The 24,279-nt window shown below is 39.7% G+C and overlaps 1 protein-coding gene across 2 annotated transcripts in view; it reads left to right on the plus strand.

Annotated features, from left to right (window-relative positions):
• The window catches only part of mlip (muscular LMNA-interacting protein), a 33,100-nt gene extending 14,324 nt beyond the window's left edge, over positions 1–18,776 (plus strand). The window contains exons 4-12 of one of the 2 annotated variants that reach the window (XM_074676012.1): positions 4,024–4,188; positions 6,328–6,399; positions 7,899–7,976; positions 8,064–8,147; positions 8,246–8,302; positions 9,898–9,942; positions 10,368–10,430; positions 10,876–11,001; positions 18,314–18,776. In XM_074676012.1, coding sequence (XP_074532113.1) covers positions 4,024–4,188; positions 6,328–6,399; positions 7,899–7,976; positions 8,064–8,147; positions 8,246–8,302; positions 9,898–9,942; positions 10,368–10,430; positions 10,876–11,001; positions 18,314–18,499 — 876 coding nt within the window. In that variant the 3' untranslated portion in view covers positions 18,500–18,776. The remainder of the gene's footprint in view (positions 1–4,023; positions 4,189–6,327; positions 6,400–7,898; positions 7,977–8,063; positions 8,148–8,245; positions 8,303–9,897; positions 9,943–10,367; positions 10,431–10,875; positions 11,002–18,313) is intronic. The other variant, XM_074676013.1, reaches the window with a different exon arrangement.
• The last annotated feature ends 5,503 nt before the right edge of the window (positions 18,777–24,279 follow it).

The following is a 24,279-nucleotide window of genomic DNA, read 5'->3' on the forward strand; positions in this document are numbered from 1 at the left end:
TAATGTGTTGCAGAGTTTATTGCTTTTTTTTTTTCAAACACTTGTTCTCAGTTATGTCTTAACATAGTGTGACTTACAGATGCACAGTTGTAGCTTCGTTGGTAGACAGCAGCCTCTGGTAAAGTATGAGTCATGCACTGATGTCAGTGGCTGAAGTTAACCTGTTGTTTGGCACCAATTTAATGTGGAAAAGCTATTTCCCTTCACACTGATTCAGAGGAATGCTTTTACTGGGTTGATGGAGTCAACTGTTTAATTTGTTTTTGTGGTTTATTTTGGGTAAAAATGTTGGCAGCATGACAGTTTTTGTCTAAACAGGAAGAAAAATACACAGGAAGGAGACTCAAATTTTGACAGTGTTGATGAGCAGAAGGGCAAAAGACCAAACAGAATATTACTTCAGTATCCAGTAAGCTGTTGCAGAGAAAATTATTACGTCTTCCCTTGCATCCACACCAAATACAAACAACTGCATAATTTGCATGAACATGCAGATATTTGGGGTTGGCTCACTTTTATTTTACACAAATGACTCGATTCGTTTGGGAGTGCCAAAAAAAAGGGGGGGGGGGTCATCCAAGACGCAACTCACACTGAGAGGGGTAACGTGTGAAACCTCAGATATTCCTTGACTGTATGACATTAATAGTATGGTTTCTTTATCACAGTATTCAGTAGTGACAGGAAAATGGAGATAGCAGGAGTTAATATTAGCTACAAAGCTACATGTCAACGCTGTACCAACACAAACATTGGCAAAATAAAAATGAAGCTGTAGCTCTGTGTCTGGTGGTAACATGGAAACAGGTGAGCCAACCCACATCCAATTCCACATCAGGGGGCACAGCCAAAGTACAAAAAGGTGATGTAAAAACATCAGTATCAACCTTGATTTTTCCATTCAGAACACCCTTTCATTTCATAAATATTTAGAGCTTAGTATCATACAATCAGACCATTTAAACATGATGTACATATAACAAAAATACACACTGAATACGGTAATAATATGAGCCAGAAATTAAATAAAGCACAAGTTCAAAGTGATTCAAAGAGCAAAAGGTGAAATGAGATGCCCCTGTCTGATAGTTTGGTCATGGGGAGTTTTAAATGAATGAGACTCAATTTTCATCAATTATACTTAATTTCACCTTTCAGTGTCTTTCAAAGGCACCTATAGAGAAGCTTTGCATGATTATCAGCCCGTAAAGCTCCTCATTGATTTTCCACTGTGTCCATGAATACACTCGCGCTGTTTAGCTCCTTCCTGAGACACTTTGTTTCAGCTGCTCCCCCTGAGTTCCAAAGGTATCCGACACACCTTATGAGCATCTCTTTTCACCGAGCTTTGTCCGCATGAAATCACCTGAAGGTTATGTTTTTACAGAAAGGGCTTAGGCTAACTGTGAGCACCCACGCGTTGTTACATAACCTACAGCCATAATGATACTAAGGGCTTGTTGTTTTGAGACTTCATGGAAGCTCTTTGTAAATGGAATCAGCTCCCCCTTTTTTATGGATACATCAGATTTTTCCCTCCAGCTTTTTGTACCTTTGTCTTTGGAGGGAGAAAAGTAGCCGCTCTTTTCCTTCACTACTGATAATGAGCAACTTTTTGAGACAAACTGAACAAGGCATACAGTGGTGGAAAAGTATTTCAAAGTTCTTGAAAGGAGCTAGTCAGAGAAGCTGGAATACATGACCAGAATCCCACCAACATCTCTGCATTTTAGTATTTGAAACTTTACCGAGGATTAACAGGTTCCCTTTAAAGGTGTCCCAATTTATAGGTCCAATCGCATGACTCATTTGTTGTTTCTCCCACCTTTAGGAGAAGCACTATCAGCTGTCTGCCTGGCTTTGCCAAGGTAATAGGCGAAACATGTTGTGGCAGAAAAAGGCCAACAAGTCTGTTTTTCTGTAAAAACCAGGCACCTGGCAAACAAACAAGTTATGTTGGAAAGTGGATGTGCAAAAAGATGTTGAGAGCATGTCAGGGTGACTTGGCTAACCCTAGTGTTTCTCCAGTAAAGAGCAAAACATGTTTACCAAAGAAATGTCCATGCACACACCTTGACGTCACTGAGGACTGAAACTCAGGGAAAGATTTGAGGAGTCACGTCCATCTATCAGAGATCTTCAATAAAAAGAAAAGGCTAAAAATTGATTTTGTCATCAGTTTATTTATCCTCCAAATAAATGTTGAGGAAATCCAAAATATGATTGGTGAGCCAGCCAGGAGAAGATGATCAGACTTCAATCACTTATCTTTCTGCTAACAGAAAGACACTACAAGCTGTTTTTGATCAGAGGAAGGATAAGATGCTGAAAGTTTATGTTGCAAACTTGCTTGATAGTGAAACTAATAGTTTGTGAGATTATTATTCAAAGGTAACGCTAAATAAACTCCTGTAACCATAACTGATGTAATTCCTCTTAGTGCAGCTGTAAAACAGCTTCAGGTAAGCTAGATGGGACACAATGCCAAAAATTCAGGCTGCTTTACAGAACACAGTACACTGAGAAACACACAAACAAGCAACCCTTTTCTCTCTCGACCTCTGAAAGTGAGACTCAATGCTGGGAACTGGAGCCACGGCACATTTATAAGCCCTCCCCCAGCTGCTCCAAATCAGAGCAATCAGGCTCATACCTGACACACTTGAACCTGCTCTGAGATGATTGCATGACAGACTCAGACCATGTCCACATGTAGCCAGATATTTGGGAAACCGCATATATTTTCAAACATTTATGCTGGTCATCCACACAAAACTGCAGCTTGACGTCACTTACAACAATATTTTATGGGACTCTGGCTAAAGTGAGGATTTTGGAAAACTCCATTTCATGGTTTTGTGTAGACGCCTGTAAACTGAGATTTTACAGCTGAATGATGGGGGCTCGTTCTGATTGGCTGGCACAGGTTTTATGTCTGGAAAACACTGCCAAATAGAAGTTTTCCACACAAATCCACAGTTTTACGTCACTAAAAACAATGTTTTTTGAAAATACCAGCAAAGGTGAAGATTTTGGGAAACTTGGGTTTCATGGTTTCGCAGTTTAACAGTTTTATGTATGTGCTGCAAAGCTGAGTTTTTGGTTCTAAAACGTCAGCTGAATGACTATTTTGTGTTTTCTGATTGGCTGGCATAGATTCTACGTCTGGGAAACACTGCCAGGCTTGAGGGGATATGTTAGTTTTTGGGAATACCCAGCTACACATGTACAAGGCCACAGAGAAAGGCCTAACTGAGCACTTTTCTCATACAGGTCACTCTTTTTGTATGAGATTTTTTTTTTTGCTTTACTGTTGTTACTGAGATAAACATAATAAGATTTTGAGAACAAAGTGTTAAATTCATAAAAGAAAATGAGGGTAAAGTCATAAATTAATGAGAAGGAAGTCGGAACTGCATGTTCAGTTTTATCTGTGCAGGCTAAGGGAACATGGATCATTTTGATAAGGATCAACAGCTGAGGACAAACCACTGGAACATCAGACTCAGTTTTCTGCTCTATCAATATAAAAATCTTATCCTTCATCTCAAGATGCTCCAAGATCATTAATTTGGTTCAGAGAGCTGAAACATGACAACAGTTTGAGAGATTTGAAGAGCCGTGCAAAGATTAAAACACTCCTGAAGTTGACATACATGAGGAAGTAGTTCTTAAAATATGTTCAAACCAGAAATGACTGGTACACAGACATTCACGAACTATCACACTTGACACTTTAATTGGAATCTGAAGCAGGTTAAAATGCAAACAGTGAAAGGAGTTAGTTGGACTTTAATTGGTTCATTTCAGTTCTATTTCTGCAATGAGTGTCAGAGCAGCTCTATTAAAATACTTCTTCTCTGCACAAATCGGATTCATTTAAAATTCTTGTTAGAGGTTTAATTTGTAACTCTGACATTTTGATCTCTCCCACCAAAAACCTGAAGTTGAAGTCAGAGAAGTTCAAATTGAATCCTCCATCCAATCAGAGCAGCTCTTAATAACTACTTTTCTGTGTTTCAGTTGAATGTGTCACCAGATCCCCTGAACCGTCAGTCTCCAGTCTATGCTCAGGCTGAAAATAAGTCCCACCGACAGCCTGCAGGGACCGCCTCTATGGAAACAGCCGTGTATAAACACAGGGGCCTTTCCCAGCAGCAGTGTTACGATACTTCTGGACTTTCTGAGGTTAGCTCAGGTTACTATGCAAATAGAGTCTCAGAGGACAGAGTGAGCCCCACAGACTCTGCAGACCTGTTCCCCACCCCGGCCTCATCCAGAGAGTCCATCCTCTCTGAGGGCTCAGACAGAGACAAGAGCTGGTCAGCTGTGCCGCTCTCCTCTGTGACGTCTCCCGCCTCGCTCAGCCGCACTGTGTCCCCCTGCTCCTCGGTCCTCTCTGGCATCTTCTCCCCTGCTGTGGTCCAAATTAAGAGGCACTTTCTCGCCCCTGGCTCCAGTCTGCTTCAGACTCCTTTCTCCTCCTGTGAGAGCTTGTCTTCCTCTGTCTGTCCCCAGTCTCCTCCTCCTCTTCCTTCTCGGCACCGACCTCCTCTCACCCGCCTCTCTCTTCTCACTGCCATCCTGAGAAAAGGCCGGCTCCCTGTCCTGTCCTCCACCCTGCAGAGGCCTTACACCCCCTGCTGGCCTGTTAACCCTGTGACCTTATCCTTCTGCAAAGCCTGCTCTGCAGCTTCCAGCGTGGCCTCTATCCCTCTAGAGTTCTCCACCCGCTTCTCCTCATCTGCATCCATAGACAGTCAGAGCCACGGCCACAGGGTGGCAAATAGATGCATCGCTTCTCCCCCACCTGTGCAGACAAATGAGCTCAGCAGAATACCTAACTTTCAAAGCCAAGAAAAGAAATGCGCTGAGAAAATCCAATCAAAATGCGGGCCTTCTTGGGAGGAGGTCATTTCCCCTGCTGCAGAGAAAAACAGCACACTACCACGAGCTCCTGTATTTCATTCAGACTATAAATCTACTCCACCACCAAAGCTTGGAGAAATACACTCTCCAGCTTCCCAAAATCTAGAGCACACAACCATCACCTGTCCCCCTGTGCTAAAGCCAAGCAATATCCACATGTACCCCCATGGCCAGGAGGATAATAACCTTAAAAACACCATCTCCCCTTCGCCCCCCAAACCAATCAACAAGCGAGAGACCTCAGCTCCCCAGAAATGGACCCCTCTGCCAAATCCATCTCTCTCAAAGCTTCGCTCACTCTCCCAGCAGCTGAGATCCCCGCCTGTCTGCCTTTCTCCTCCTCCGCTGCAGCCCTCTCGCTCACGCTCACCTGGTGTCACCCGCGGCGACACAACCTCACCTCTCGCCCCCTCACAAAACACAGCAGGAACATACGAGTCACGGGGGAGCTGCCCTGCTTCCAAAACTGCCAAAATCAACACATCTCACAGTCTTCTATCGCCTTCACGCTACACACCCATCGCTTTCTCTGGTTGGCCGTCGCCCACTGACACCCCTACGCCCACTGACACCCCTACACCTACGCCTTCTCCTGCTCCACCTGTCAAAAGCTTCACCCCGTCTCCATCTGTCTCCCTGCGCTCCACACCCTCCCCAAGGCCGGGGAGTGGAATATCAGACTACGGTGACACAGAGGGTAAAAAAAGAAAGGTAGCTGCTCTTTCTGCCATGTGCATGACTGGTTCATTGGATTTCATTTGATGTGTTCTCACGCTTTGTTGACAAAAACAGACTTCCTGTCTCTGAAGTGGGAACAATAACAGGTGCCTCTCTGAGTGTGGAGCTGCTTTAAATACCTGCATGATCCGCCTGATAGATGTTTAGTTTACACTGATTCTCCAGTGGCTGTTTGCTGCATGATTTCATGACTGACAGATTAGAAACGTAGAGGTAAAAAGGAAACTTACTGCATGAGTCAGCGGCTTTGAGAATTTCTAGTTTCTTATCCGTAAATTTCAGCCTGGTGTTTCATGAAACTGCATGAAACCCTCTCAATTAACTGATGGGGGGTCAAATATTCTGTGCATGTATGAAAATCAAACTAAATCTGACATCACGTTTGCTTGTGAAGTTAAAGTTCTTCAGGTTGGATGCTGCCTTCTTGTATTTGTGTGTAGGACCAGGAATCATTTCGACAACAGAGTGGACACACATTCATCATCTTTAGTGAGGCTAAAATGTCTAAGAATCAGCCTTTATGACCCCGCTCAAGATCTGTTTCTCTCGAGCTGTGACCAGAATTTAAATTCTTGGTGGGCTAAAAAAAGCAATTGATGGTGTGAGACAAACTTGAAATGTAATAATATTTTTCTGCTCTTCTCTCTTTTTAAACTCCAGACACACAAGATTAAACAAAGTTACAAATCCCTCGCTGCGATTCCCACAAACACCCTCCTGTTGGATCAGCAGGTGAGTTTGGTTATCTGGTTTTAATCCTGCTAATGACTGTTTGAGCCACTTGTACCAGAGTACTGTGTGGGGACTCAAGACATGGGCTGAGTTTGCATTAATGACTCGCTGCTTTTAGAAAGAAACAATTAAAATATTTGTTATTTTCAGGGAGATCAGTTTAACACATTATTTATCAAAAAATAGATTTTTAAGAAATATCCTGTAATAAATAAAGGTTAGACTGTAATGAATGATTCCACCTCTGGTTGCTGCTCTATAAACACTTCCACATGAAGCAGCAAATCAGAACATAGTGTGACTCATGTTCCACCACAAATAACTGGGGAGGGGGGCATTGGGTGCAATACTTCAGCCAGCCACAAGGGGAGCTTTAAGAGTTTGAGCTTCTTTGGTTGTCTGTCCTTGCTTTTCTCTAACGATTGAGGGTTTTTGAATTTATTCCTTCTGATTCGACACAAGTCTAATAATCTGGAACCTAAAGCAGAAAACAGAATATGGAGGAAGTGACTCAAAGTTATGTATGAGGGATTGTTTGATGTGGAAAGCTGTCTGAAAAAAAAGATAACTACAGAGAGAAAGACTGAATGAAGAAAAAGAAGAAGTACAAAAATGTAAAAGAATGTAAAAGAAATGAATGTAAGAAAAAGGAAAAAAGTGAAAAAAGAGAGAAAGAAAGAGAAAGGACAACAAAAAAAGAAAGAAAAAATGAAGAAAAAAAAAGAAGGGGATAAAAGAAAAACTCAAAAGAAATAAAGGAAAAAGAGGAAAAGGGAGATAAAAGACAAGGGGAGGGTTAGAAAGAAAAGAAAAAAAAACAGATGAAAGGGAAAACAGAGAGAGGAACGGACGAAGGATGGACAGGAAGGCAACGGACGATGAGATGTCCTCAAAACTGTGGGTGGAAAACTGAACCAACATCAGCACCGTGTGAAAGATACACAAAGCGAGGGTCGTGACGCAGGGATTGTGCAAGGAGACAAACATGAGGAGGATTACAAAACCACGGTGGAGTTTAACAGCAGGAAATAAAATCATGACAGTTTATTTTAAAGGCCATAATTGTCCCAGAAACAACAACAACATGTGATGAGCTGAAGCAGATGAATTCTCGTAAAGATGAAAAAACACAAAAAAACAAACGAAAAAAAAAAAAAACGAAAAAGGGAACAGGAAAGGAAAAAAAGAAAAAAAGAAGAAGACGAGAAGAAAGAAAGCAAAAAGATCAAAGAAAAAAGAAAGAGGAAACAGTAAGAAATTCTTAAAACCACAAAAAGTGAATGAAAAGAGAAAGAAAAAAGCAGAAATGTAAAAAATCTGTATGAATAAAGATGGAAAAACACAAAGCAAGGATTAGGTAAAACCACAAAAACTAAAATAAAGAAAGAAAGAAAGAAAGAAAGAAAGAAAGAAAGAAAGAAAGAAAGTAGTCGTGTGATCTGATATTTAAGAATAACTCAGAGAGAGCAGCTGCTTTGATCTGCACTCTGCTCTCACAGGTGATAGACGAGCAGGTGGAGCGAGGAGAGAGTCCGTACGACACACTGGATGGAGGTTTATCAGACACACACGCTGAGGTATCACTGCACACGCCACAGACGCTTATCTCTGCAGTTATTTCCAACCACAGAGACCAGATGTCAATAACTCTGAGCTTCTTACAGATGTGCTCGCCCTCTCAGCTCCGACAGCAGTCAGCAGAGCTTTATGCAGTGATCGATGAGATACTGGCCAACTCCATTCCTCCTGTGAGTCAGGTTATTACATCTGAACAAGTTCACAACATGAGGATGATCACATTTACACACCAAAACTGTTTAATGTCTTTATTTCTGTGTCTTTTTAGAGCAAAACATCAAGATCACCTCAGCCTTCCAGGTCATCAACCAACGCTGGTCCACAGGTAGATTTGTTGGATCACTTCACTGAAATGTCACACCTGGAAAATTAAATTTTAAGTGGCAAGTTAAGTTGCTTCTATCTTTTGAAGTTGAATTAACAAAATATAAAGATGAAGACCTGAATTCTGATCAAATGAACATTCCAAAGAACAAAGATAATCTCACATCAATAATTCAATGACTGCTGATCTAACCAAGGACCACCAAGGACCTCATCTGATTGTTCTATTTTTACCAAGTCCATTCACAGCAGACCTTTTGCACATACAGCGACAACATTTCATCATCCCAACCTCCTTTGGAGTGTATGTTCAAAGCTTCAGTGAAAATAAAAAGACCAAAGATGTCGTCTAAATGACCAAGGGTCATGCTTGTTAATGCAAACTAACAACTACAAAAAAAAAAAACTCAAGTTGTAGTACCAGACGTAAAAACAAGGCAAGCCAACCTTCAGGCCCTGGAAATGAGCTTTTGCTTCTAATTTTGCTGAAACATGAACTGGAAAAGAGATAAAAGTGAATTCTGTCTGTTTAATCAACAGCACAAGGAATAAAAAGTCGTCTGTTCATTATTCATCAAAGGACTGGTAGTCCCACTTTAGGGTAGTGCGTGTGTTTGATATGAGTATAAGGGCAACTATGTTTACACTGCAAGTAATGTGTTGTTGTGTCATGTCGAGTTGTGTCGTGTTGTGTCATGTTGTGTTGTGGTGTGTGAGATGCATGCCCATCAGTAAAAATCCTTAGTAACCTTCTCTATGGTTGTGATTTAGTCAGAACACGTCAAGGTTCATGATCTTGTTTGAGGTCATATGATGTTACCAGCGTTTGTTTCACACCACACTGCAAAAAAAGTGAAATCTTCTCAAGTGTGTTTGTCTCATTTTAAGGAAAAATTGTCTCATTACACTTCATATGAGCCATATTCACCAAACAAGTCCAGAAAAATGTTTAATTTCAAGTTATTTTAAGGACAAAAATGAGGTCTGATTTGCTTGCAACAAGTAAGAAAAATCTGCCAATGCAGCAAGAAAAATTTACACAAAAATTTGCTTAAATTAGAATAATGTCTTAATATGAGTAACTTTTCTCTTGTTCCATTGCGTTTTTTTTAAAACTTGTTTCAAGCAATTCAGACCTCATTTTTGTCTTTAAATAACTTGAAACAAGACATTTTTCTCGACTGGTCAGGTGAATGTGGCTCATATTAAGTCTAAAAAGACATTTTCTACTGAAAATCAGAAAAAAACACTTGATAAGATTTTAGTTTTTTGTAGTTCACCTATAACCTTATCACAGTATGTTTACAAACTTCAACAAAATCCCTCCCATGTGATGAATTCAGGCCATGAATATTCTGTGTCTGCACTTTGAATCTGAAACTCTAACCCTATATTTAGTTATTGGATTCTACCCTTAAAGAATTTCTGCTTTTTTTTTTATTTTATTAATTTTACCTTTCAGTCATTGTCGTCACCTTTTTGAAATACTGAATGACTCCTTTCATCGTCTGATTTTTCAGGGTTTTTTTTCCCTTCAGATGAGTCTCATGTAACATAAATGTTTTATTTCACTTCTTTCTTTTTCCTCTTTAACAGAGCAGTTCAACGCGTCTGAAGTCTCTTGGACGTGAAACCAAATATGTGAGTAACAATCAGCTTGGTTAAATTTACAGGCAAATATTTTTCACAAGATTTCACGCCAAAGAGTGAAACAAAATGACTGACAGTCTGTCTTTATTCAGACTTCAAACTGAAAGTTACTATAATATTTGATAATCTGTAAAGACTTGTGGTGAACAGTTAAAGAGCCCTGTCAGAGCTGAGTTTTATTCTCTCAGAGTCCATGTTTTAATAATCAGTCAGGCTGAATGCGTCTGTTTCACTAAGAGTTTGTTTGGATGTTACAAAGCTTTCTTTGAATTTCAGAAAAATAAAACCAAATCATAAACAAAGAGACTAATGGACTCATTTTTATACAAGTTTAACTTTGAAACTGATCTTCATGCACAATCACAGACCTCTGGAGATTTCACTGTGTTTAAACCCAATGTTTTTCTTGTTTTCAGGCATCTTTGTCTACTCTGCATCCATCCACAGGGGTGTCCAGGAAGTTCATGGAAACTAAAAAGGTAAAAATTCTTTGACTCTTGGATTTATTCAAAACTCTGGGGGGGAACCTTTGTTGAATGTCATAAATAAGCATTGTCACAGGTTTCAGTCTTTTTTAAAACCATGAAAAAACTTTATTATGAATTTTAAAAGGAGGTATTGTGCGTCTTTCCCTCTGGTGACCCCGTAGTAGCTTTGCATGATTGTTTCTGACACTGGGGTTTTAGAAAACCCTTATTTGAGCTACTGCTTTTATTTCGAAATGTTTATATTCAGAAAGCTTCTGCAAAAAGCAGCAGAGTGACTGTGACATGCATATTGTACTAAAACGAAAGCATTAATAATTTGTCCAACTGACTGGCAACTCCAGTGCTGCTAAGGGAGGGTGATAGGGACTGTAAAGAAACTGAGTTGTGAAAGTGATTTTGTTCCCCTCTGTTGTTACACACTGCTTCTGCCTGTCAGACGAAGCCCGGGGTCATCCGCCCGATGACAGCCATTCCCAGACTAACTGTGGAGGACGAGGAGGAATTTCATCCAAATCCCTTCAGGCAACATGAGTTCAAGCAGCCCTCAGCTGACAACAGAAAGGTATGTGAGGGGTGTTGCTTCATGTCAGAGTGCAGGAAGCTGTGTCAGAGCATGTCTCTTTAAATCCACCCACTCTCACCAGAAGACTAATACCTTTCATTATGATTGATTATAAGAACCCAAACTCAAAGAAATATGCTTCATTTAAGAGATAAAGAGATTCTTCACATTTTAGATTTTCACTTTTCATCTTTACTCCATGTCATTCTGTTGTTCGAAGGTAACGTTTTCAATGCATCATAAATAAAGCTCTCATTCATAATTAAAATCAAAGTTTTCTACAGTATATACTGAAGGTGTATCCAACTCCCCTTTACTACTGAAAATGGGTATGACTGGGTATGACGAAAGAGTCATACCCAGTCTGCAGGGTGATGATGGCTTCAGCCAAGGGACAGGGTGTAAACTTTGAAAGGCAGAAACAACTTGTCATTTTACTCTGGTACTGGCTTTTATGGGTTAAAGGTGAACTCACTCACCGATGCAAAGTACTACACAGAGCAAGAACATCTATTTCTGAAACAACCTAAGCACTGGGGCTTAAAAATGGAGACTGTGTCAACTAGAACCAGTACTGAAGGTTGACAAAATAATGTAATGAAATTTCATAAAAACAGTTAAATATAAAAAGATTTATTGTCAGAAAATATAATTTTACAAAAAATATTCAAATATGATGTGTTCAGAAAACATCTTTTTTTCTATTTAAAGAGGGGATATTGCACTTTTTTATGGCTTAATACCACCCCTTCGTTATTCTCATAATGGCTCAAATTGTATTGAAATCTTCAATTTGGCAATTTAGTTCACTTGACATAATTTGAAGTTCAAATCTAAACTTTATTTCACACCGATATGAGAAAACTAGAAAAATCTTGTTTCAGTTGGTTAGCTGCTGTTTCTTTAAGACCCCCCTTTCAACAAACCTTCCCTCTGATTGGCCAGTCTCTGGGGGCCTGTCAAGGGTGGAGCTAAGGGGAGACCTTGGTGTTTGAGGCCTGTCCTCTACTGTGTCACTAACCAGTTAGGAGATTCTTAAGTGATATCATCATTTCAGTAAGTCTTGTAAAGATTGTGAAGAGCGGAGCTTTTTGAGCAGTTTACATCCAGGTTCAAGGATTTCTAAAACATTTTCATATGTTAATTCAAACATATTTAAAACATAAAATTACATAATACCCCTTCTTTAAGAATTATCTTACTGATGACAAAAAAAGCAGGATATTCAACTTTAATAAGAAAAAAACAAACTTAAAAAGCGCATACCTCATTCATTGGCAATGCAGTTTAAATGCGTGTGTGTTGGTGTGATTTCAACATTTTTCAGATGTTTTGTCAAAAAGTGACTCAACTTCAAAGAACTTGAGCACAAAGCCTCACTAGATTCTCACCTCCTCAGAATAGACCTTTCATCACGTCACCCTCATCTTGTTATCAGCCTCTTAATATCCTCACAGAGGATGATTTCTTTAGCGTCACAGATGCTGAGTGTCTGGCATGTTTTCAGACCTCATCCTGTTGAACAAGTTGAACTAATAACATAGAAAAAAAGTTTTCCTTCTTCTGCTTTCAATCTCATCTGAAGTCTCAATACAGACGAGTGGTCTCAGGGAATTTTATCGCAGACATTAATTGATTCTGATGGGACATGAATAATAGAAAGTTTTCATTGACACACAGCAGTCAGAGACTATAAAATGAGCTGATTCAGATCAGAAAATAGAAGACCACATGAATAAAGGCTGAAATGAGATCTCCAGAGATATAATTATTGCTTCCTACACCTTCTGGTTTGTCTTTTACAATATGTATCACTGTTGTATGTTTTTAGGAAAGTTCAATTATAGCCAAAAGAAGTTCAGTCATTGTAATTGCAAACTGCAGCTCATTCCAGCAGCAAAGTGATTCAATATGCTCCAGACAGAACACTGAATGTTTTTTTTTTTTTCTTGAATGCGCCCCAGGCAGACTTTCCTTACCTTTTGGTTGCAGAGAGGTTGTGGGTTTGAAAGTTTAATTGCAGTACTGGTGCAAATGCAGAGCAATAAGAGCCAGAGAATGATAATCCACCACAGTCTTCTTGCATATAAGACTGTGAAAACTCATTCACTTTGTCACTGAGTTCATGCTTTCAACAGGCGAGAGGACTTTGACCTGTCGCTGCTTTTGACACTCTGAAGCTAAAATGATAGTTTTCTTCACAAAAGGCAGCCATTAGTCTGCAAAATAACACAATACAGACCACTGAAAGATGTATTTTCAAGGCTTTTTAGAGAAGCATTAGCTTCATGAATGGTTGGTGTTGACGGGGGTTCTATAATCATGTAGCATTCATATTCAGTGTGACATAATCTCCTCCTCTCGAACTCACATCTGTGATAAGGAGCAGTCAGTGTGTGCAGAGACTCATTACCAAACTGTGCCAATTAAATTCAAGGTGATGCCATTCGCATGCTGCTGATGTACGTGAGTCGACACCAGCTGTCCAAGGCTAAACAAATGTTTCTCCATTAGCCGTTAAAAGAGAGGATGACTTCTAACACTACTACTAAAAGGATTTTTAATTGGGATGTCTTTGCTCATTTTTGTCATCCAAAGAATTAAAAGCTGTCTTTACAACTAGTAACATGCTATTTCTTTTTCAAAATAAGTAATGATGTGACATCCAGGGCCTGTTTGCACGTTCAGTCATTAAACAAACGGGACCATTAGTCATAATGTTCTGTTACGGAACGGCCCATTTGGCTGCAGCGTTAGCCGCATGCACAACTGCAATAATTAAAGGGAAGCTCCTTGAAAACCCCATCAAACAAATTCAAACTGTGCATAACTGCCACAGCAAAACCCTGGGAAGTGGTAATGGTGTGACTGAGAGAAGATAAAAAAACCCCAAAACATTTTTAGCGGAAAAGAAGGGCATTTCGTAACAAGAATACACAAACAGCTGTTATCAGCATGTCTATCAGATAATAAACAAAAAGAAAAGGAAAATTTGTTGATCTTGAATGGAGTAAATGCGTGTGGTGTTTCTGAGCATACAGTAGAAAATCTCAATAATAAAATCAGCAATGTGAAAGCTGCTTTGCAAGCGCCGCAGCAATGCCCCCATACCCCCATGAATAACTCTCAAAGCAGTTAATGAACTTTTCACTACATTTCACTACATACATCTTGGAAGGAGCCAGATGTATTGAAGCAAAGAGCAACTCAAACTTTTGAAACTCGCGAGCCTCACCAGTTTGAGACTTTAATTGTCTCTCTTATCTCATCTGTTCACTAAAAAAATGTTGTGTCTCCTAAATCTAAAGTTGCTGTATGGCTACACATCGCCACCTTTCCAAAGGATTGTCCACTGTCTTTTCATATTTTGTCTCAAATGGTAACGCATTGCGTGATGTCTGCCTTTAAACAGCCCAACAGACGCTGTAACCCTGTTGTTAGCGCCTGTAATGGTGAAGTATACCTCCATCAAACATAACGCTCCTTTGGCCTGTTAACCTGGCTCATGCATACTACTAATCAATTTTTCTCCCCTTTAGTACAAACAGTCTGTTTTACTCGCTAATGGCTGGTCATGCATAAGGGCCCAGGGTACTGGAGCATTGCTGCAGCGCTCGTTTCACAAAGCATCTTTCATATTACTGATTTTATTACTGAGGTTTTCTATTGTGTGCTCTGAAACACCACAAGCATTTACTCTGTTCAAGATCGCCAACTTTCTTTTTCTCTTTCTCTTTATTTACATGATTGACACACAGATAACAGCTGTTTGTGTAATGTCTGTCTTGTAATAAAATGTCAATTTCTCTGACTAAAAAACCTTTTCTTGATCTTCCCTCAGTCACACCACTCGACAAGTTTATTGCAGTTTATGAGTGGTAAACATGCGCAGTATGAGTTTGTAGGAGGTTCCCCTTAATTATGACGTAATCTGCACCAGTGTCTCTTTCGTGGTGTAATTAGTTAACTGGCCCATTTTTTGCAGTCGTGCATGCGGCTAACGCTGCAGTTCCATAACAGAACGTTAGGACTATTGGTCCCATTTGTTTAATGACTGTTGAATGACACACAAGAACGGTCTGTAGTGTCATCCGAAACTACAAATTTATTGTCTTATGAAGAATAGCTATGATGTTTTAAGTATAATCTCACCAGAAGACAGAGATCATTATGTGCACAGCTGTGCTCAGGAACTTAACCCCTGGTTGTAGAAACTGGTGGGTTTGATGCCAACCCAGAGGAAAAGAGAGTGTGCTTGTTCTGTGACTTTAGTAAAACTGAAAATGAGATTCATTTTATTTTATACTGTCCAATTTATAATGACCTAAGGGATTTACTTTTTAGGAAATGTCTTTGATGTCTTTAATGCTGACTCTTTCTGGTTTGATGATTGGAAAACTAGGACGAGTCGTTGCCCTGCAGCACATTGGCTGTGAAAACAGTCTTTGAGTTCTGTCCATGCTGAAAATGTGTGATGTTACGTTACTGTATGAAAAGGACACATTTTCTTTTAAAGGAGAATGATTGCCACAGCTTGTCTGATTTAAAGTCTGTAACTCCTAGTGTCATTACCCAGGATTTTACATTATTTTGGTGGTCTTTTGGATTTTAGTGTTAGGTGAGACTTAAGCACCAAATCAGCATTGTGTGTTTAAGGGACAACTAATAAGACTTTTGAGCTCAAGTCAGATGCAAGATGTCATAGGATCAATCATTGGTAGGTAAATGTTTGGGGTGAAACATGGATCAAACCAATCATTGTCTGCCTCCTCCTCCTTTGAAAGCCAGGTCTGCTTCTATTGTAACAAAATCTGCCATTCAGAGGCTGATCTTGGTAATTTATCACACACACTCTCGCCTCGGGTTCATTGAAATTCTCTCCCTCTGTGACTGTCATTGTACACAGAACACACAAACACACACAAGCTGCTGAATGGAATAATTTGGTGTGTATATTGGAGGTTTATCCACTGCAGCGGACTCTGTGCAGCTGAAATAATGAGTGGTGTTATGTGAGATGCTGCTTGCATTCATTCATGAGTCACAAGGGCATGATTTCTTTGATTATCATGCTGCACAATGCAAAGATTGGTGGGATGACAAAGGTGGTGATGTAACGGCTCGCCTTCTTCCATCTGTAATATCAATAACTCAGTCTGACTGTTAATGAGTTAATGCACCACTATTTCTGGGGAGGCAGCAAGGGCAGAATGAGCTCTGTGGACCCAGATATGAAGCAGTTACAGAATCAATGAACAGTTATCTCCGCTCTGTGCACAAGAAATATGGAAATTTTGTTATCTATTCATGATAACAATGCTGTTTGGTGGATTAAAGTCTACAGAAATTAGATGTACAGGTCCTTCTCAAAAAATTAGCATATTGTGATAAAGTTCATTATTTTCTGTAATGTACTGATAAACATTAGACTTTCATATATTAAAATTCATTACACACAACTGAAGTAGTTCAAGCCTTTTATTGTTTTAATATTGATGATTTTGACAAAAAAAGTAATGAAAAAACAAAAATCCCTATCTCAAAAAATTAGCATATCGTGAAAAGTTACTCTAAATGAGCTATTAACCTAATCATCTGTATCAACAAATTAACTCTAAACACCTGCTAAAGATTCCTGAAGCTTTTAAAAACTCCCAGCCTGGTTCATTTCTCAAAACCGCAATCATGGGTAAGACTGCCGACCTGACTGCAGTCCAGAAGGCCATCATTGACACCCTCAAGCAAGAGGGTAAGACACAGAAAGAAATTTCTGAGCGAATAGGTTGTTCCCAGAGTGCTGTATCAAGGCACCTCAGTGGGAAGTCTGTGGGAAGGAAAAGTGTGTCAGAAAACGCTGCACAACCAGAAGAGGTGACCAGACCCTGAGGAAGATTGTGGAGAAGGGCCGATTCCAGACCTTGGGGGGACCTGTGGAAACGGTGGACTGAGTCCGGAGTAGAAACATCCAGAGCCACCGTGCACAGGCGTGTGCAGGAAATGGGCAACAGGTGCCCCATTCCCCAGGCGAAGCCACTTTTGAGCCAGAAACAGTGGCAGAAGCGCCTGACCTGGGCTACAGAGAAGCAGGACTGGACTGTTGCTCAGTGGTCCAAAGTACTTTTTTCAGATGAAAGTAAATTTTGCATGTCATTTGGAAATCAAGGTGCCAGAGTCTGGAGGAAGACTGGGGAGAAAGAAATGTCAATATGCCTGAAGTCCAGTGTCAAGTACCCACAGTCAGTGATGGTCTGGGGTGCCATGTCAGCTGGTGGTGGTGGTCCACTGTGTTTTATCAAGGGCAGGGTCAATGCAGCTAGCTGCAGGAGATTTTGGAGCACTTCATGCTTCCATTTGCTGAAAAGCTTTATGGAGATGAAGATTTCATTTTTCAGCACAACCTGGCACCTGCTCACAGTGCCAAAACCACTGGCAAATGGTTTACTGACCATGGTATTACTGTGCTCAACTGGCCTGCCAACTCTCCTGACCTGAACCCCATTGAGAATCTGTGGGATATCGTGAAGAGGAAGTTGAGAGTCACCAGATCCAACACTGTGGATGAGCTTAAGGCTGCTATCAAAGCTTCCTGGGCCTCCATAACATCTCAGAAATGCCACGGGCTGATTGCCTCCATGCCATGCCGCATTGAAGCAGTCGTTTCTGTTAAAGGATTCCTGACCAAGAATTGAGTGCATAACTGAACAAAATTATTTGAAGGTTGACTTTTTTTGTATTAAAAACACTTTTCTTTTATTGGTCGGATGAAATATGCTAATTTTTTGAGACAGGGGTTTTTGGTTTTTCTTTACTTTTTTGCCAAAAGCATCAATATTAAAACAATAAAAGGCTTGAACTACTTCAGTTGTGTGTAATGAATCTAAAATATATGAAAATCTAATGTTTATCAATACATTACAGAAAATAATGAACTTTATCACAATATGCTAATTTTTTGAGAAGGACCTGTATAGTCAGTTTGACAATATGAGTCAAAGGCAGAGGAAGCTTTTACCAACTGCACAAGATTCACTGACATGAAGAATTGTTACAACAAAGAACAAACAGAAATACCCTTATTTTTTTGAGCTATGTTTATTCAAGACCTCATAAGTGTTGTTTGTTTTGATGCCTTTTGTTTCATGAATAAACCTCTGAGCGGAGACACATTAACAATCAGTGTGCAGCTGTGCAAAAACAAAGTCACTCATGTATTAAAGAGCAGTAAAATTCTCTGCGATTGAAGCGTGTGTTTCCTTCCTTGATGTCAGATAAGACTCTAACTTGAAGAAAACTTTGTCCTTCTCTCTTTCAGGTGGAACATAAAAGCCTTTCACAGCCAAATATAGATTTTTACACAAGAGGAAAAAGAAGTCCATTCTCAGCGTGTCACCTGCAGATCTCAGAGCCTGAAGACCAGATCAACCACCAAATGAAAGAGGCCGCTACGTCTTTCAGCACGACAGAGGGGAGGATGAACCCTTATGAGACTCATATTTAAAAGAGAAACTGACCTTTTGTTTTAACAGACTGCTTTATGCTCAGACACAATTGGTATGAAAGACTGATACAGTATGTTACACAGTCAAGAGGAAATGAAGGGTCTTTTGCACCTTACAAGAATGAATGCACGTGATGACTTCTACTCTCCCTCATGAGAGACACAAATATAGTTCATTTGACTTCACAACACTTCTATGAATATTCTCGTCACTGCTAGGTTTGCTCTGAAGTCAGATGATGATTGTTTTTTCCTTTCTAAAACCTACATACAAAGAACTGCCTGTGCGTGTGTAGATCTCTGTGTGCTTTGTCTGAGTGGTGTTGCTGTACCTTAAACAGTTCCTTTAGTGTTGATAACAATGGCTAAAGCAGAGATCAATGGGAATTCTCCACCTGAGCTCTCATGACCATATCTGCACATCTTGAGTTCTTGTGACCAAGAAGTATTTGTATCCTTAAATGGCTCCTTCTGAAATGGTTCCTCAATCGGATAAAATGCAACGAGGTAAGGTATTTATCAACAGCTACGAAGGGCTGTTGTTTGAAATGTGACAACAAGCAAACTTTTTCAGTTTGTACCATAGTGTAGTAGCCGGCTATATTTAGTGTTAGGCCTACTCACAGCCCGGTGCTCTGAGACATTTTCATAACATGCAAGTTATTGAATCCTAGAGATGTCCTGCCAGTGCTCGTATACCAAGCAGAGCTAATGTGACTTCATTTTTCATTTTGTTGATAGACTCTCAAGTTTGAACAGACCACTGCAGAATAACTGCTGCATGTGGGTTGGAATGAACATTGTTTTAGCCTATAGCTCGAGCTCTATCACTCTACTGTTAAGCTTTCTTTTGATTTCTGTCCTTTTTCTTTCTGACAGTAAGGCTCCAGTGTTCATCATCACTACTGAATTAATCACAGAAATTAGTTTTAGCAGAGAAAAACACAGATTTCTCTTCTCACTACTAAACTTTGTCAGCTGGCGTGGTGTTCTGGCGATGTTTACATGCAGCCATTAACCCTTTCATATTCTGAATATTATTAGCACGCAGCCGTGTAAACACCGATAACCCTTTTTAAAAAACTGGAATATGCTCATATTCCCGATTTTAAAACCCAGAAAATCACCCCTGGGTTCTTATTTTTTTAACCTGAGTATTTGGTCAGGTTTACAGCTATTTGGATATTCCCATCAAAAATGATCATTCATTTGTGGTCTGTGCATGTGCTGTTTACAAGGAATCTTTGTCTTTTGATTTTTGTTGCTGTTGCTATGTATACAGGAAGAAAAGGCTGAAATGGCACGCATTGCATCATCACATTCTCTGTGTGATGCTGTTTTGATCAGGATACCATGTAAATGGGTTATTCCGAATGTTACAGAAACTGGAAAAGTGACCGTAACCTGACTATTGACTGCATGTAAACGTAGCCAAAGAGACTCTGGGAAGCTGAGAAATAGCATTTAGGAATAACCCATGTTAGTGCTGATAATCTTATTTTAAATTATGGCTTAGGATCAGGTATATATCTAAAAAAGGGAGAGTTTTTCAAGACCACTTAGAAAGCCCTGTAAAGTCCCTGTAATTTTTTTTTTTTTGGTTATCCTTATTGTCATTTCAAATATTTCAAGACTGCAAATTTACATGTGATTTTAAAAATGCAAATATATATTTTATAAACACTACACAGAGTTTGCACTGACTGCTGTGAAAAATTATTATTATTAAGATTTGTTTTAAAATCTGCTTGAATTATTCAAGCCTGGCTAATACTTCTTCTTTGACCCAACGCACAGCAGCTGATACAGTTGTTGTGAGCACTTGTGGGTCACTGCATTTTTGCTACATTTGTGATTACAGGTCTATTATTTTAAATTAGAGCTGATATTTGTTGAACAACCAGCTGCCTCTTGGGGATGTCTCTTTCCTCTATCTCTGGCTCACCAGACCTTCAGTGGTCATAGAGAGATTCCTGGTGCCTACTTTATAGGGCCCAATCAGTAGACACTGCTAGCCAGAGACTAAATGGACTATGGGTGTATTCACAGCTGGCTGTTTGGGGCAGTTGTTCTCAAACATTGAGCCCCCCAAAAGAAAAAAAAAAAATCTGGTACATCTGGACATGTGTGAACGCAGCAATTGGACTCAGATGCAGGACAAAACAAGTGGGTCGAGATCACCAAAACAGAGTGGGCTCAGCTCGCTTCTATTCAAGCCTTGCAGTGAGAACACTATCACCTCAGCGACTGGCACAACTGACCGATAACTGTGGTTCACACTGTAGTTGTACGGAGCAGTATTGTGCCTGGTTGCCAACCTTCAGTCAAAACCGTAAAAGAAGAAGGTGCAGAAGAATCAGCAACGGTAGAAGAAGAGAAGGAGGAAGAACTTGAGTCTGAGCAAAATGAGTCGTGGGCTCAGGTGGAGCAGTGATAAAATAAAATGCCTTAAAAGGAAACTCCCTTGTATTATGGGTAAATGTTCTGACCAAGAAGAGGGAAACTTAAAATGTTGTATAATGAATCGGAAAAAAGCAAGCAAGTCACTGGTATGAATGAGCCCAAAGGGTTAACCAACACAGGTGTGAAACAAGACCCAGGTGAAAACCATGAGGGGCAATCAAAACAAGAATCAAATTCAAAGACACAAGCTGAACCTACACTAGAAACACAAGGAACAAGATACACTAAATAAAAATACTAAGAATAAGACATAAAGGAGACACAGGACACATACAAACACTAAGAATATACATAAACACAGCAAACAAGTGACACAAATGATGTAAATACAGGAAATTTCATGCTACCCGGTGTAGCACTCACAGAGGTAGTGGTCTACTAGGACCTACAGCATAATCTGCAGCATTGATTTGATTTAGAGGTCAAAACCAGGTTTAAGTGACAATGTGAAACATCCAACAGTAGGTGGGGAGGTTTAGCTGTGATGTGTAGCTGAGTTCTTCAGAACAAGAGCTTTTATTTTAGGAATAAGAGACTTTTGACCTTTCACTCTCTTCAAATGGGAATTTGTTCAAGGGCAAACACTGTGACGTCTAATAAATGTCTCATGTTTTCTGTTTTGTATCTGCTTTTGAACTTAGTAATTTCAGTTTCTGTGATCCAGAGAAGCACATGAAAGCTTTAGAGGTATAACATGGATGGCATGGCTGCTCAGACTATTCTGACTCCAGTCAGTGAGTGTAAAAGAGTCTGATGATCAGATTGTGAGAATGTTGCTCCACTATTGTTTCCGTGTCGACCTTTGTCCAGACCTAAGTAGGGAAAGGTAGGTAATGCTAATGGATGAGTGTTACTTCACTGATTAGAAGCCCTGAAAAAATCCCAGAACATGCTGTCTATAAATAGGTTTCTGAGGAAATAAGGGTTGCTGCAGGTGATTGAAGCCCTCAGAGAGTCCTCTACCTGGTGATGAAATCCAGTCATCAGGTCAACAACAATCATGTTCCCATAATCAAAGTCAAGAACAGAGAATGTGTTTCATAAATAACTTGTTTGTCTTCAGCAAACAGTGATTTAAGTCTGATTTAAAACTGGAAAAGAGGTATTTCAAACCCAGACAGTCTTTGAAGTAAAAATAGAAGATGATTGACACAAGATCCAGAGAACCAAGATGTATTTGAACTGAGCACTCGAACATCACAGTTCTTTTTCATGCTTATTTTCACGACTGGTCTGCAAGCTACTAAGGCCATGTCCACACATAGCCAGGTATTTTCGAAAAAGAATACCCCCCCCTCGTTTTTGTGCTTCCATGCTTCCGTCCACATGCAGTGGACAAGTCTGGCGATAAGTGCGGCACTATGCATTGCCAAACCCGGAAGTAAAACTGGTGCGTGCCAACCAAAATAAGCTGCCATCATTCAGCTGTGACGTTTAGAACAGATAAACTGGAAACACATGAAACCATGAAATCTGTGTTTTCCAAAATCTTCACTTTGGCCAGAGTTTTCAGAAAATACAGTTTTTCGAGACATATGCGGTTTCCCAAATACTCGGCTACGTGTGGACATGGCCTAAATTATCTTCCCTGGAAAGACAGAATAAACCGTTCAGACCTAATGACCTTTCAAACAAGTGTGATGTGGGTACAAGGCCTCTGTGTGAGGCAAGGCACAGGTGAGACTAAAAAGTGCAATTAGTTGATCCTACATTTAATAGTTGTTGTTTTTTTCATGTTGCCGGCTGGATCTCAGGTCTCGTACAAACATAGACAGGTATTTTCAAAATTGAATATATCCCCCTCATTCATTTTAAAGAATACTTTTGTCCACACACACCAGGAAAATCCAGTGATAAGTGCATCTTGGATTTGAGATTTGAGAAACATATTTTAAGACACGGGATAATTTGAGCAGAGCTACCTCCGTACGCGGCTTCTATTGTTTAGCAGCCCAACATGAGCATGCCCAGCTTCCATTTATTTTAACCCAACATTCATTTCAGCAGCACTATCACACTCAGCTAAAAAGTCTCACCATAAGAATAGCGTTGTGTTAGTAAATTAACAATGGACAAATACTGGGACAATGCACACAATGAATGAAAAGATTTACTTACACATCCAAGAGAAGCAAAGCCAGTTCGGAGTCATGTGAGAGCTTTTTAGCGTTGCGTAGGGTTCGCTACTGGGGAAAAGCAAGTCCAATATTTACTCTAGTTTTTCTTCTTCATGTGTCTGAATCTTTCCTAGACACACGTTGAGGCTTTTTAGGTGGAGGGAATGTCCGTGGCAGACTTCGGACTGGAGTCTGCTATTACCACTCTTCTCAGCAATTTGTGTGTGATGTTTAACTACGGCAGACCTGTGAATTTATACCACTGGGGGCGGGGCTAGGAGTGTTGCCGCAAGAGAAGGTTACCGCCCCAATCTGGTCAGCGTTGAGTCAGACACATCTCTTATAAACAATCCTGCAGGTAAATGTAATTTTAATTCTATGACTGATACTGAACTTAGAAAAAAAATTACATACCATTTGTTGGAAGTTTTAGCACATTAAAGTGTAAAATGTTGAATATAACACCCCTAACTGTTTTTGTCTTGTCTTTTTTTTCTATACATGTATTCTACTGTTATTTAATTATTTTGAAACTTTTGTGTATTTGTATCTTTTTTTAAACTTCCTCTTTATCTTTGTTTACCTTGTAAAGTGTCTTTGAGGTTTTGAAAAGCGCTCTAGAAATAAAATGTATTATTATTATTATTATTATTATTATTATTATTATTATACATTTTAATATTATTTAATTAATTAATTAGAAAAGTCTCAAAAAGTTATTAGTCAAAAGTTTCACACCAGGGCCCATCTCCACACAGATCAACTAGTTATACACCAGTCCTCACATCCTACTTATCACAAACCATCACTAGCTTGTTGTGGATGTAAAACAAAGAATACAAGGACACGTCCACTCCAACACAACTTTGTGTTTTTTTTTTCATTTATGAAGAATGGACAGTACATTCTGTCTAGCCTCTCATCTCCTCTGAATCATGCTTCGTTCACATGTTCCTGAGTAAAAAGGTGGTCCTTGAAAGCCCATTAGTGCTTTGCTGTAGTCTGAAAACAACTTAAGTGTTCTGTACAGTCCAGAGACCTTATTCTGAGCAACAACAGGTAGAAGAATAGTTGGAATTTTGAGTTAATGAAAAATAATTCTCAAATGGTCCAAGTTTGTTGTTTCCACATGAGGAAGCATCACCTTCATTTGCCCAGTTGGTATTAAATGCTCTGATTCTCCCAGAACCCCATGACGAC

The sequence above is a fragment of the Halichoeres trimaculatus genome, unplaced genomic scaffold (genome assembly GCF_033239565.1).
Source record: "Halichoeres trimaculatus isolate MK-OKI-2021-1 unplaced genomic scaffold, fHalTri1.1 fHalTri1_scaffold_8, whole genome shotgun sequence".
Taxonomy (NCBI): Eukaryota; Metazoa; Chordata; class Actinopteri; order Labriformes; family Labridae; genus Halichoeres; species Halichoeres trimaculatus.